Source organism: Camarhynchus parvulus, chromosome 12 (genome assembly GCF_901933205.1).
Source record: "Camarhynchus parvulus chromosome 12, STF_HiC, whole genome shotgun sequence".
In the NCBI taxonomy this organism is placed as follows: domain Eukaryota; kingdom Metazoa; phylum Chordata; class Aves; order Passeriformes; family Thraupidae; genus Camarhynchus; species Camarhynchus parvulus.
This window is the reverse complement of record NC_044582.1, coordinates 13,301,208-13,316,023: the sequence shown is the minus strand read 5'-3', so window position 1 is coordinate 13,316,023 and position 14,816 is coordinate 13,301,208. Positions and strand designations below refer to the sequence as shown.

Below are 14,816 nucleotides of genomic sequence, written 5' to 3'. Positions count from 1 at the left end.
TTGCAGAAGGAACACTAGGAGAACCAGAATATATATTTCCTGCCTGTTGTTATGATGATCTCAGCTGTTTGTCCTCCTGTAAGTCAGAGGGATGCAAGCAGACTCCTCAAACTCTCATGCCACGCTCCCTCCATGTAGTTTTGGTGATAGTTGCATCAGGGGTAGAGCAAAAAATTACAGGTTTAGCAACTGTGACCAACTAATGCACAAAGTTTTCACCCTGCCACTCATTTACTGACAACAAAATGGCACCTGGGCCAGAAAATCCCATGGGTTTTCTTTAGACATGTCCAAAGCAGAGCATTCCCACATCTTGTTGCCTGATTGCTGCTTCTGTGAGATGTCTCTTTTTCACAAGCACTTCCCATCTCTAGATGCTGTATGTTGGCTTTAAATATCACAGATAAATACAGGTGGTAAAAATCAGAATAGACTGCAAGAATCTCACCTTCCTCTTTGAAGGCACCTGCGCTTTCTTGGTGGGGTAGTGAGCTGCTGCAATGCCAGGAGGCCAGTCCATAGGAATACGTGACCACTATATGTGGCATGTAGAATCTGATTTTTCTGCATACCACCATATGGAACAGAATCTCAGCGGCATCAAACGTTTACCTAAACTCCATTAATGTCTTCTGCAAGCCAATATTTATAGCATACACACCAGTAGCTGCTGTCAGAGTGTGTATAAATGTTAAACTGAACTGTTAAAGAAACATAATGACAGATGTAGAGATGCTGAAGAGTGCAATCTATTCTAATTTATGATAATTTATTTCCATCATCTGGAGCCCTATTCAGAAGAGAAAGCTGAATGCATCCCAAAGCGCATCATGGGGTGGAGTGTAAAAATCCCCAGAAAAAAAAAAATTCTCTTTTAAACGAAGCAAGAATACTCTTGTCCTAAAACCCAGGACATGCTTAGCAATCTCTCTGTGCAGAAGCAATACAGATGTGGGGTACTCAAGCCCTGCCTCTTGGCAGCCCAGTGACACACGGGTTTCAGTGCAATTTGGGAATAGCTGGGAACTGTTTGTCCCATGAGAGATGTCTGATCACTGCTGAGTCACTACTTTTGGGGGAGTGAGCTGCACAATGAACATTTATGAGCTCTGTCAGAGCCCCTCCAGCTGCACGAACAAACAAAGCTGCACCCATGGGTGGCCAGCACTAACGAGCACACAAATTTGAAGAGGGAAAGCCATTTTTAGAAATGACTGAACTATGCCATGGTGAGCTACACAGCAGAAAGAGCTTTTCTATTTGATTTCTCAGCAACACAAGCTGGGCTGGATCAGTTCTGCCACGAGACCCGAACCCCATCTCCTGTTGCTGTCATTCTGCTGTGAAAGCCATGGTGGAGAGGATGAAAAAAAGAGAAGGGGGGAAAAAAAAAAGCAGTGACAGCACTTGGTCCCTGCAGTGGGGACCACCGCTGGGCCGTGGAGCACCACGGGCAAGGAGCTGATTTTCATGGCATCATCCCTGCCTGGGAAGCAGCAGTGGCAGGAGGCTCATACCCCGTGGCACAGCCAGCATCCCCTGCATATGTCAGCCCACTGTGGAGCCAGCTCCTGCTGCCTGCCAGGGCCTCACAATCTGGACAGGCACAGATTTTGTGCTGGAACAGGCGCCCTCTCACAGAGCTGCCTGCCACGAGTGACAGGCTGCCACAGCAGCCCCGGGACCACGCAGCAAAACACGGGGGCTCAGGAATGCTGATGCTCTGCTGAGTGGTTGGTGCTGCCCCTGGACAGCTCTGAAAAACTCCACAGTCAGCCAGAAAAAGGGTTAGGCACACAATACATGCATAGACTACAGCACCAGCATGCACTCTTGGACTTACATGTCAGATGACAATTTTCAACCAAAACAATTTTCTGCATTTTAGACTCACTTGTCTGTTCCCAAAAGAGTTGCCATCTCTCAAAAAAAAATTTTTGATTTTTCTAAGTGCCAGTGCTAAGGGCTTGCAACATCTACCCTGGGAACACCATTGCTGTGCCTTCAGTGAGTTTGGGTTGGCCCCTCACCCTGTGCCTGCTCTGGAAATCAGGTGCCACAGCCAGACTAAACCATTCCGATGGGCAAAAGGGTCTCATCACTGACTCCTCCAGGACTGAGCCTGGGCCACCTCAGTGAGGTGTACAGAGGATGAGAATACAACCATTTCTGTAGAGAATATCTCTTTACAGAAACATTTTGTGTTGAAATATTGTAGTTTCTGTCACAAACATTCCTCCATTCATGATCTCACCAAAGTGCTAGTTTTGAAAGGAAATTGAGATTAAGAATTATTTTTCCCTCCAGTAAATGAGATTTCTTTTCCCAAAGCAGCTCTACAAATGACTCCTTTTGATGTAGCAATGACAGCTTCTTCCCTGACATTTTAGGTACAACCCAAATCACAAAGGACAAATACTCCAGATGATCCTTAATCACCTGCCCCAGCCTATAATCCACAAGGAAACTCCTTCCAATACCTTTCCTGCTGCTCTGTGCCTGGCTGCAAGGAAAGCCAGCTGCCTGCCAAATGCTCCCAAACTGGGTACTTGGCTGGGATTAATCGATGGATGTGCCCAATGTACAACACACAGCATTGCTTCTGCTCTCTGACTGAAGAATCAAAGTTTATTAATTATTCCACCTGAAATTAAATTCCTTTCACAATAAAATCTTCATTCTTGGCATCAACTCTCTCAATGGGTAATTCCATCAAGGAAATTCTTCTTGCAGGACCGTTCAAAGAAGATTAAAAAAAGGGAGCGAATATGTTTAGAGAGAAACTCTGCTGAGCCACACTTGTGAGGAATCCTTCTGTCCACATGCCCATGGGTCACCAGTTGGAAAATGCAGCTTGCAATGCACTCAGCACTTGGCAGTGAGCAGCTTTTGCACTTTTATCCACCCTCAAATGCATCCTTGCATCTGCGTGAAAGATTAGAACAAAATGCTGCGACGACACAACAGCACACACCATGTGCATCAGCTCACCAAGATCAAAGGCACACAGCAGAGAAGAATTTAATTAAAATGTTAAAATTAAACAGGAAGGCATCCATTGTTTAATTTTTTGGCAGGCATCTTCTTTCAAACCAAGTCCTAATTCCATTCCAGCACGCTGACTGCCCTTGGAGATGGCAATCCGGAGAGCCCTGCCGGATTTATCAGCCGCTGGATTTGGCAGTGGGGGAATCCCACACTTTCTTTGGCTTTCAAGCACAGTCCCTAAAAAGCACTAAGTGAAACTGAAACTCATCTTCAAAGGATAATTATTGCTATATACATATTCTGCAGTAATAAGCTAATTTTCAGTATCAAACCTAAGCCCCCTGCGCTGGGCACAAGATACATCCAAGAGCATCATTCCCACTTACAGTCCCAACAGGGAGGTGTGACCTTGCCACGTTGAACCACTTCCCTCCATACAAAGGCTGTTTGAAATGGGGTAAAAAATTGATGCAAAGAAGGGGTGTTTTGTGTGCAACATGACCTCTGTGTGGGGAGGAGCAGGGGTACACAACGATGTGGTTTTAGACTTGCATGCAGCTGGGGGCCTTGTCTTGTTTGGTTTTGCCTTGAGCGTACCTCCAGCACACAGCCAGGGAGAAGATTATTCTGAAAACAGTTCAAGCAATTCTCAAGTTTGCTTGTTCAATAACTGTAAGATATTTCCTGGCTTCCTGGGGTATTTTGGGCTGAATGCTTAAGGCAGACATAGACCATACAGCCCACCCCAGGGAGGCTGAACCAAGAAGCCAGTTGTCTCCTTGGATTTTGGGAACCTAGAAAGGAAGATTTTGCTACTTCTTTAATACTACTTGGGATGCCACAGAGGCTTTTCACCTAATATGAAGATTGTCAGATGCAGTGTCAAACATGAGGCCCCAATACAAGCACCCAACATGTGTGTGACAAAGGATTTAAACTGAGGCATATCACTTCAAGCCAAAGATACTTTGGATTTGCATCACCTGAGAAATGACACAGGAGGGCAGAGCATCAACATCAGGAAAAGAGAAGACTGAGGTCAAACACAGTAAACTTCTCTTTGAAATTCAAAGAGCTACTGTAGAGCTGTTACTAGAAATTACTTCCTGATATATCAATGATCTTGCCAATATTGGTTAGCAATTCATTTTGAAATCTTCTGGGCAGAATTTCACCCTCAATACTTCAGAGTTTTGAGTACTTCTAGTGAATATTCAGTCAGGCTGTTCACAGCAAGCTCTGGTACTTCTCATAGAATAAAGATCAAGTTGACAGGTTGGGACTTTTGCAAGAGTCAAATCAGATTTATTTCTGACAGCAGGTTTGGGACTGTACACCTCTCCTCTGAAAATGGATAAAACTTCAATGAAATCTTCCTGCTTCAGTTTTTCTCCTGCTTCCTTAACCCTACCTCCCTCCTGCACATTTTAGTGACTAGGATGGGGTCTCTCTTATCAAAGTGGTTTCTCCAATCCAGCAAAAGCTCCCTGTGCTCCCTGTGTCATGGTGTGATCACTGAAAACATCCTCACTAGCTTCTGCCTTGCAATGGCCCTGCCAAACTGGGCTGAACACCTGCACCAGCACTTATCCAGGCCCTGGAGCCCCCAGAGCTCCCCACAGTGTTTATCCCAAGCCTCAGGCTGCAGCACTCTCTGCTCCCCACAGTATTTGCTCAGCAGCTCCCACAGGCTCTGCCTCTAACACAGCCTTCTCCCAGATGCTAAGGCATTCTGGAAAAGGCACAGACAGAACAGCTTGCTCAGAGAAACACAATTATCCATCCATTAGAATATTGGAAAAAAAAAAAAAGGTAAAACAATAAAGGGCAATGAGCACATTACTTCAGCCTTTCCTGAGCCTTTTTCCCAGGTCATGCCCCTACCCCTCTGCTTTAGGGGCCAAAGCTGACATTCACCTTGTGAGACCTTTCTTCTTTGCTCTCAACACTGAGGTCCATAACATTTGCTTCATGCCACAGATGGCTGCTCATCTGGAAAACCCTCTCTCCTTAGGGGCCACACCAGTCTAATCCTCTGCTGATCCTCCTCCCCTGGCAGCATTATGAAAATACTTCACCACAGCAGAACCCAGGCTGTCCAACACAAGACTCTGCTCCCTCCCACCACAACCAACCTCTGAGCCTGACCCACAGGAGTTCTCCCCACACCATCCATTCCAGCTTAGGTTTGAGTGCAAATGCCCCATCCAAAAATCTGGAGTATGCACTCAGGGATGTGCCTGCATCCATAGGCTGCTAATGACACAACATCTAATATTTTTGTTTATATAAAATATTCTTAGAGAATACTTCCTTACTTAAGTAAATGTTCTATATCAAAGCCTTTCAATGACATAAATTATATCTACAATTATAATAATTGGGATCACCTCATTTTAGGTGATTTAAGATTTTCTTTAAGAGTGGGAAGCACTATTAGCTTTTTCAACTGAGTGAAATATTCAGAATGGGAAAACAATGCTTTCAAACACAAACCTGAGAAGTCTTTATCATGGCCAGAAGATAAAACACTGCAAATTAAAGCAAAAGCTTACAGTTTGCCTATATTCAGTATTCTTTTGCTTTTGCCAAAAAGCAAGCAAGCTGTCACCTTAGCAACAATGTCACACTTTGCAGCACATATGCCACTTTGAACAAACACCTTAAACACAGCATCTCCACACTGTATATTCCTTTCTATAATGTTCTAAACAGCACTCTGTAGACTCCCCTGGGAGTAAAATCCATGAAGACCCCTCTGGCAGTTGCTGGGCCGGACAGACAGACAGCTAAGTGCTGTTTTCCACACTGCACCCCAGACCCATACTAAGAAGCATTTTTACTCAGTGCCCAAGGGGAAAGCTGGGCTTGCAGAGGTGCAGCTTTGTCTTCACAAAGACAAGCCCTGTGCAGAGCCCAGTGTCACCTCTGTCTGCCTCTCTTCCCCTGCTCAGGGCAAGGTCCTGTCCCCTGGAGCAGAGCAGAGAACTTCACCAAGCAACATCTCCTGCCCCTTGGGACCACACACAGTGCTGTGAATGCAGGTTAAACTAGAGACCTGACCATCCAAATGATAAAAAGGGTTTTATCAGAAGCATCTCCAAGCCTGTCCTCTCCCAACTGCAACATCTGAATCCAGAAATGTCAACATGCAGGGCTTTTACCCGGAGCTCCAATTATGCAGATGCTGATTTACAGGAGTGATGACTGAAACATCGCCATCATAAAAATTGTCAAGGAGACTTTAACTGTGTTTGTCTAATAGCAGAACCCTCTATCTGCACACATCTTATTGCTAGTTTGAAAGTCAGATCATTTTGTTCTTCTTTTCATAGAAACCTGGTTTGCATATATAATCAAATTTAGCATTAATGAGTCTCTTTTCTCATCTTCTATTCCTAATGCTTCAAACAGCCACACTTGGATAAGAGCAGCCATTGAAATGGCTTGCCATGAGATTTTACCAGTTTCTCCCAGGAACTTCCACAGCAGCAGCATGAAACTCCAAAAAGTTCTGCTCCTGGAGCCCTGTCTCTTGACCATATGTGCTAATCCTACATAATTATTTTATACCAGGTCACACTCTGGGCTGCTTGAGAAACATCAAGATTTAAATGAACTATTAGCTGACCTTTTAAAATCAGCTCTTCCGTGATCACAACAGGGTCCTAAAATGGAAAATGGCAGGCATTTTCCAGATGAAAGATGTCATTTATTTGCAATGTGGTCGGCCACTGCTGACCTTTTCTCTTCCCCTGTATCAGCATTTGTACCATTTTAACAGCAACTTGCTGATAAGCACAGTTCTCAGTTTCCAACCAGATATGCATGCAGATAATGATGGATGTGAACAGCAAAGCAGTCAGCTCTCTGCAGACTGCATAAAACATGGGACCACAAAGCAGATTTCCTTTTCTTTCAGTTGTGTTCTGGATTTTCGGTCTTGAGACCTCCCATCTTTTTCTGCCACCTTGATCTAAAACTGTATCTTTTATCAAAGCCAGAGGTCTCAGAATCATGAGACTCCCAGCAGCTGAGACTTTAGGACCACAAGGTAGAACACCAAGCAGGCACTGCTAGTGCTTGTGCTGCCTTGATGCCAGTCCCACTGGCAGAGTGACATTTGGCTTCCACATCTGCCTTCAGTGAGACTACAAAAACTTCTCAGATCCTTCCTATTGCACACCTGATGTCTAACAGCAAAATCCACTTCCTGGGCTCTTCCTAATAAAAATAACTTGTCTGACAGAGTTCCCTGCCTGCAGATTACCCAATAAGTGCTCAGAAGTTGCAGGCTCAAAGCCAAGGACAAATGAAGCCTGTTCCCAGGGCTCAGGTATCCTGGATGCTCACATCTTGTTGGTTCATCGTGGCAATTTTTGCCTGCCCAGAGCTGCAGTGTATTTTGCATGCATTATGCTAAGCTGCCTATAAGAAATCATCCAATTAATGACAGCTTACAGAGAAGGGCTAGTTACACGGTAATTACCTTTCTAATATTAAAATACCATAGAAATGGATTTACATTTTTTGATTTTGTGGCACATGTTTTACTGACCTGACACTACACATACAAGACCATTGAGGCAGCAACTGGGACCCAGTTTACAAGAGCAGCTAAGTACTTACATCCCCAGGCAGGCATCAAAAGACTTGGCAATACATTTTTAACACGTGTATGTGCTTCTTACATATCAAGGTGGATGGGCCCAGCACTAAATGCAGCATCTGATCCTGGCATTGTACAAGCAACATCACCAGGCAATAAGAAATATTACCTTCTTTTTTTTTTTAAGGCTTTTCTTTCAATATGTGGGTAGAGAAGATCAAACACTCAACTCCTCCACCCTGCATCCATGAGAAGCATTAAGCTTCAGCAAGATAAACCTGCTCCACCAACTAAGGATCTGCCCATACCAGAGTAGCCAGCAGCCTTCTGGTTAAACAAAAACCAAACACATATATGCAAATGTGATGAAGAGTCTCAAGCAACTATAAAACATCTCAAGCCAATAATACATTAGACAGAGCAAACTACTAATCACACATGCTTCATGCAAGCATTACTTTCTTATTTCTTTCCCATTTATTTTCAGCATCTCAAGATATCTGGGCTTTTCTAGGGCACACTTGAAAGCACGCAGCTACTTATGTCCATTCATATGCATGCAAATATAATCCAACAAAAGCACTCCACGGCCAGATGAGCAATCAGCACTAGGACAAAAGACAAGACTTATTATCAGTCTTTCAAGATTCAGCTTCCCTCTGCCTTCTGAACACACATCTGTGTGCAAGGCAAGAGGTGCTAACCCTTTCAGAATCTATACCATCAAAGCAAGCTTGACTCTTGCCAGGCAGGCAACAGCCTGGACTTTCTCCTGGCTCACCAGCCAAGTGATCACAGCGTGGAGGCAAGGAGGCAAAGCAAGGTTAGCTCAGTCCATGTGCACCACACACAGATTTTTCAAACAATCTTCATCCAATTCCCCCCAGAGATTTGTTGTCCAATGCTTTGGAACTCTTTGGAACATCCCATGGAGAAGCTCATGAGCAGTGATGAAAGCCAGTCATGCAAGGCCTGCAATGTATTTTTTCTTTGCATAAAGACAAGAAATAAAACTCAGACACATTTGAGTCAATTGAACATCCTAACATTCACTTCCAAGTTGTCCTATTAAGAAAAGCCATAGCATTCATAAGATCTGTACTGCAACATAAATGATTCACAAGTGCCCGGATAAAAGCTGCACTGGCTTACACAAAGTTGCAGCGTGGCCTTTGTGCCAAAAATACCCCCTGCCCATAGCAACCCAGACACAGCTGCAAGCTGGTGGAGATGGGGGCTCACTGCAAGGTATTTTAAAACACCAACCTATGGATAACCATCAAGGCAATCACAGCATCTCCTGACTGGCACAACGGTGGAGTTTCTGCATCCCTGCTATTTATGGAGGAATACAGGGAAAGACATTATGGACAGCACTGCAGGTCTTGTTTCTTTATAGGAAACTGACAAGTATCAGGTTGCTTTGGGTTTGCAGAAGGAAAGTTGTTTGTTGCAATTCACATTGTAATTAAACATACACACCCACACACCCCACCACTACCCATGCCCCCTCAGCCCCCCACAGCCTCGGGATACAAAGTTCCCATTTTCACAAAAATATTTTCCCAGTTACAGCCTGAGTACAGCGGGTAGCTCCTATACCCATCACATTGCATGGGGAGAGCCTTGCTTTTCATTAAATTTCCTCTTCTAGGGCTCCAGAGAGGCAGCAAGTGCAAAACAAATAGACCAAAAGTGACAAACTTGCGTGTCTTGCTCACTTTTTGCCGACCCAAATAAAAGCAGTCTAAACACATCCAGAGAGTCACAGGACAGAAAATAATCCAGGGAGATGAATGAACATATTTCTTCTCTTTCTTCCTTCCTTATTCATTATTGTCAGGTGCACGTATAAGAGAGTTATTTTTCAAATGAAGCTGTAAGAGTGTTTGTGACATTGCTACTGGTTGTAGTGCCACAGTGGATTATCTGAGAAATAAGCTTCAGAAGGGCATTCTTCTCATGCAAAGATCTGCGGAGTAACAGCCAAGGGACTAAAGATGAGCAAGAACAAATACAGCTTTTATACAGTTCTTCCCTGCCCCCAGCACATGCCATGAGTTGACTCAAAGCTGGAAACACCCAGGCCTCACCCAGTGCAGCTGTGGGCATTTTTCCAAGTTCACATTCGTGATCCACACGCTTTATTGCCACGGTAGAGTTCAAAAAATGCAACTCTTGCATAATTGCTACAAGTTGATTTCTTTGTTTCTTTTCTTTCTCTTAACCTTTCCCAGGCCTGAGCCAATGTTGTTTCTTAATGGCTTCTAAATGCAATTTCTTGTCTGAAAATAAGATTACAGCGTACATGGGAAATACAAATGAAAACACTACAGTGCTATGAATATTCAGAAGAATCAGCCTTATCTCAGCAGCTTCTCCCTGGGTGTTAGGTGACCACCAAAGTAGGAAATTGAGAAGGTCAGATAAGGTCCCTGCTCCTCAAGACAGAAGTCCATGTCTGAGCCAGATTACAGGTAAACTGGAATCTGCACACCTAAAGATTAATTCTGCAACAGTTACAGTTTCACATCTGAGGGACCCACAGCCACTTCAGTTCCCTCCAGACCCACAAATGCGTGCACCCACAAACACAGGAATTTCAGCAGCAGAGGTTCAGGAATAAGGATGTGCTCACCCCAGAGTCACTGTGAGCCGCTCCAAACCTCCCAAACAACGAGAGTGAGAATTCAAGGCTGGACTGCATGGACAAGCTGAGGACATTTTCAGCCTGCACCACCTCCACCCTCCCAGCCTTTCTGAGGAACTCCCACAGCTCTGCCATCTGTGCTGCAACACCACAGAGCCTCCCCCCAGGCACGAGAGCCACCCAACGCCCAGCACCACTGCGTCACCAGCTGGGCTATGAACTTTGTTCCCTTGCAGATGCAATCTAGGACTCAAGTGGGAGGTGTTAAGGGGTGTAATTTAACTGTTCTGATCAAGTGCAACAAGGTCTGTGAGGCTGCTGGGGGACATGGAAGAGGACACAGAACTGACTGGAGCATTTGGTCTTTTAAGGTTTATAATTATGGCTAGGCTGATAAAAGGAGTCTGAGGGAGACGTGGACAATTAGTTGGGACTGGAAATGGTAGAGAGAGGTGGACAACAGTTTGGAGGCATGGTGAGAAGAGAAGGAAGATGAGAGAGTAAGATTAATTGAATAGAGATGGAATTCCAGTAATCCAAAAAGCCTTTCATGTATATTAAAAAAATAAGGACTTCCACACTCTGAAATACCATAAATTCAACAGTGCTTAATTCTACTTATACATACATATCAAATCGAGAGAAAATAATTTCTCCGATCAGCTTGAATGTTACCACACTCTGCACCCTTTTCCTGTGCTCCCTTTCTGCCAAGGGCTGTCCCACTGGCCGCGTGTGCTCTTGTGTACACACACAGGCAACGTGCACTTGCAGCAGCCAGAAGAGCTCCACTTGTGCCTTCCAACCGTGACAAAGGCAGCTTTTATATTTGGCTGTTGGAAGAAGTTACAGACCCAGGAAAGCGCCAAGAGAAGAGTTCCCACTCGCTGTCCCAAGGATGCCAACACACTGGCTGGGGCGGGAACAATTTTCTCGATGGCAGAGCCCATGCCCATCAGCCCAGAGTCCTTCCCAGCAGGGCTCGCTTCCCAAGCTCCATCAGACATAGCCTCATCAGGCAGACAGCCAAAAGACCACGCTCCCAGCAGCTATTTGCCATAGAACAGCTTTGCTCCCCGTTCTTCTGCCCCGCAGTGAGCACTGCAGAGTGGCTGAAGCACCCTCAGACCAGCACCTGGGGCTCAGCCCTGGATGTCCTGACTTCTTGAGGCAGGAGCAGCAGTGCTGGGTGGGTTTGTAGAGCTCTGGGCTAAGAACACAAGGGACCTTGTCCATCCACTGCCACGTGCAGGTGACCCCACTCTGGGGCCACCCTGTCCCAGGCCATGGCCCCACCACATCACCACTGCCCAACTCCACAGGACCTGATGCTTCAAGGTGCCCAGCGGGGAAGAGGAGCTGCTTCTGGTGAGCAGGGACAGAGTCTGGGGTGAGCAGCTGCCCCCAGCACACCAAAACACCCCCTCGGAGGCACCCTGGTCCGGGCTGCACGTTGCAGGTGCCAACATGTGGATAAACACACTCGTACAGGGATGCGCCCCCCAAAATACACGCCTTACATAATTCCCCAGCCAGTCGGCGTTAGGGGAATGTGATTAATCCTCCATGACATGTTCTGAACTTTCCGTTCAGAGAGGCTCTCTGCTCCCGCAGACCTACCGGCGATGGATGTCATTTGACCTGCAGACTTCACTACGAATGAGCATCAGAGCAGCACACAGTGACATTGCTCCGCACACCAATTATCTGCCCCCTTCCCCGCTCGGCCCAGAGACAAGTTTGCTAAATGCATAACGAGGATTTTATTTTCCTCGGTTTTTTTTTTTTTTAATTCGTTTACAGCCAGCACACGGATAGAGGGGGGTCACCCACAAACCCGGAACTGTAGGACGCGAGTCCCCGGCCCCTCGCCCCGTGTCCCCGTCCCTCAGCCCGGCCCAGCTCCCACCTGTTCCGCCGTGCGCGCACTTCGGCCACAGCCCCCCCGCAACCCCTCCGAGCCCGGCACTCACCCACTCGAGCACCCTGAGGAAGGCCAGCGGCTCCTTCACCACGCGGAAAGTGCCGGCGGAGGCGAGCTGCGGGCACAGACAGAGAGAGAGAGGGGTCAGCCCCGCGCCCGCTCCGCGCTCCCCGCGGCGCCGCCAGCCCGCCCCCCGCCCGCGGCGCCCCGCGTACCTGGTCCACCGCCTCCATGGCGCCGCAGCCCCGCGGAGCGGAGCGGAGCCGAGCGGAGCCTCCCGCCCGCCGCCAGCCGGGATGCGCGGCGCTGCCCCTGCGCAGGCCGGGCGGAGCAGCCGGGCGGGGCCCGCGCCCCCGCGCCGCCCCGCGGAGCCGCCCCGGCCCCCGCCCGCTGCCCCCGCCGGGCCGCCCCGGCCGCCGCCGCTCCCGCACTTTTTATAGCGGCGTTGGCCTCCTGGGAATTTGTGTTAATTTTTTTTGTTGTTGTTGTTTTGTTTTTTAATTTTTTATTTCTGGCAGGAAGGAGGAGGAAGGCAAAATTAAGAAAAAAAAGAGAGAAACACAAACTGCGTCCTCAGCGCGCGCACATGAACTATTAATATTTTAAGGGATGGCCCCCGCTGCCCTGCGCGCTTCCGTCCCCTCGGCCCCTCCCGGGACGAGCTCGCTCGTCTCCCCCGCGGCCGCAGGGCTGCGGCTCGGTGCTCTCAGCCCTCGCTCCCTCCTGCTTTTTCGAGCATTTCCTTGACAGCAGAACAGCGTTTTCTGCCTTGCTGTTGTCCTGGCCTCATTTCCCAGCAGAGCCTTAACAATTCTAATGCATCCCGGGTGGCACAGCCCGGCAGGAGCGGAGAATCCCTGCGTCCATCCACGCTCACCGACAGCATTTCCAGCTCCCTGTGACATTTAGACGGCACTGCGAGGATTTTGCGATGGAGCAAATTCCTGCCCCAGTAAGGGCTCGGGACACAAATCCATCAAACCGTTTAAGAGCACAACAGCCTCTAGATTGAGACCCCGAATCGACAAATATTTGCATATCCAACTTCTCTGGCACCCTGATAACCAGTTGTGCCACCAGAAGGACACCAGTGCTCAAATAGGATTTCGGCCATAAGTAGGTCAGAGATGTGCCTAAAAAATACCTGAAGCTTTTATTCCCTGGAAGGAATCAGCCATCTGCAAAAGTTAAATAAGTCAATTAGTTTTGCTCAAACTACATGTCTGTTATAAAAACCCCAAGCGATAATCTAAATGCACTCTTGGAGTAAACAAGATGGGGAGGAGGGGGGGTGGGATGGGAGTCAGAAAAAGATGAATTTATGAAGTTTTTACTGGAACTTGAGGCAGACGATTTTGTGTCAAAATCACAGATCTGGAAAAAATTCAGCTGAAGTCTGGCAGCAGTGGGACTGGGTCCAGATTTTTTAAAATTTAAATAATTTTTTTTTAAACACACCAAAACAGCTTTCAGGTCAGAATTACATCTATTTTTTTTTTCAATTAAAAATCCTGGTATTTTCTGTGCTCCTTTGTACCCCAGGAGAAAAAAAAAGGAAAGGACAATGGATCATTTGCCTTACAAAATTTTATCAAATATGCTTTTATTTATTTATTTATATAACATCCTCTAGGAAATATGAAACACTTCTCAGCAATTCTAGGAACTGCCTGCTGGTGGCCCAGTGCTGTGGGAGGCAGAGTCCCCTCACGGAGGCAGAAGGACAGAGCATCCACAAATCTCCAAGATGCACAAGCAGGCAGGGATGCACAATCATCCTTCTGACTTTCAGCCAGAACTTCTCCCACTGGTACAGAGATGCAGAGCCAGGTCACTGCAAGCCACCTGCCTCCAGTTCTTATGCCTGAAGAAGAAATTATCATGGAATATCCTGTGTTGGAAGCGACCCACAAGGATCATTGAGTGTGAATTAGCCTGGTCCCCAAGAGTAGCAGGGTAACCATTCTCCCTCCTGCAGAGATTTTCAGCTCTGGTGTCTGGTATTCCCACCAAAAAAACCCTTGGCTGTGGGAAGTTTCATCACTTGCTGTTTACTGTGATTCTCATGTGCTGTTTCCTTTAATAGGTTTCTTTCATGGAGAGACTTACAGCTGTGGATGTATTGAAGCAGTTCAAAACCCTCCTGAGAGATTGAAAAAAAATGCTGAAACATGTAGTAAAGGCATTACTTAGCAGTAGACTGGGGAAGATGTTAAGAATATTTTTTCTTTAATTTTATCAGTAGTGTATTGGGAAAAAAAATCTACCCCATCTCCACTGACTGCCACAGAGAACTGGAAGCCTAATTCACTAACCCTTTATTAATTACCTCCAATTATAAGCCTGAGATTTTAGTAGCACTTGAACTTCAGTTTTCAAAAATTGTCAAAGAAAGGAAAACAAAAGTAAATGCTCCTAAAACCTTTACTACTGGGATGATTTCCTAGGTCAGCACACTTGGGGTTTCAGTAGATACAGGAGCTCCCTCATGCTGTTTTGGGGGGATTTTTCTCATTCCCTCTCCACCATCCCAGCTGTGTTTCACCTTTCTGCTCCTCAGTGCTTGGCCATGCCCACCTCAGCTCCCCCTCTGGCTGGAAATCCTTGCAGAACCATGGCAGGAGCCTGGGTTTATAGCCAGGGCT

At 46.6% G+C, this 14,816-nt stretch overlaps 1 protein-coding gene across 2 annotated transcripts in view; it reads right to left on the bottom strand.

Annotated features, from left to right (window-relative positions):
• The window catches only part of SYNPR (synaptoporin), a 97,395-nt gene extending 84,921 nt beyond the window's left edge, over nucleotides 1-12,474 (bottom strand). Inside the window, exons 1-2 of one of the 2 annotated variants that reach the window (XM_030956867.1) lie at nucleotides 12,387-12,474; nucleotides 12,221-12,286 (exon numbers count right to left, since the gene is read on the bottom strand). In XM_030956867.1, the coding sequence (XP_030812727.1) occupies nucleotides 12,221-12,286; nucleotides 12,387-12,404 (84 nt within the window). In that variant the 5' untranslated portion in view covers nucleotides 12,405-12,474. Of the gene's footprint in view, nucleotides 1-448; nucleotides 913-12,220; nucleotides 12,287-12,386 lie in introns of those variants that run through there. The other variant, XM_030956868.1, reaches the window with a different exon arrangement.
• Between the last annotated feature and the right edge of the window lie 2,342 nt (nucleotides 12,475-14,816).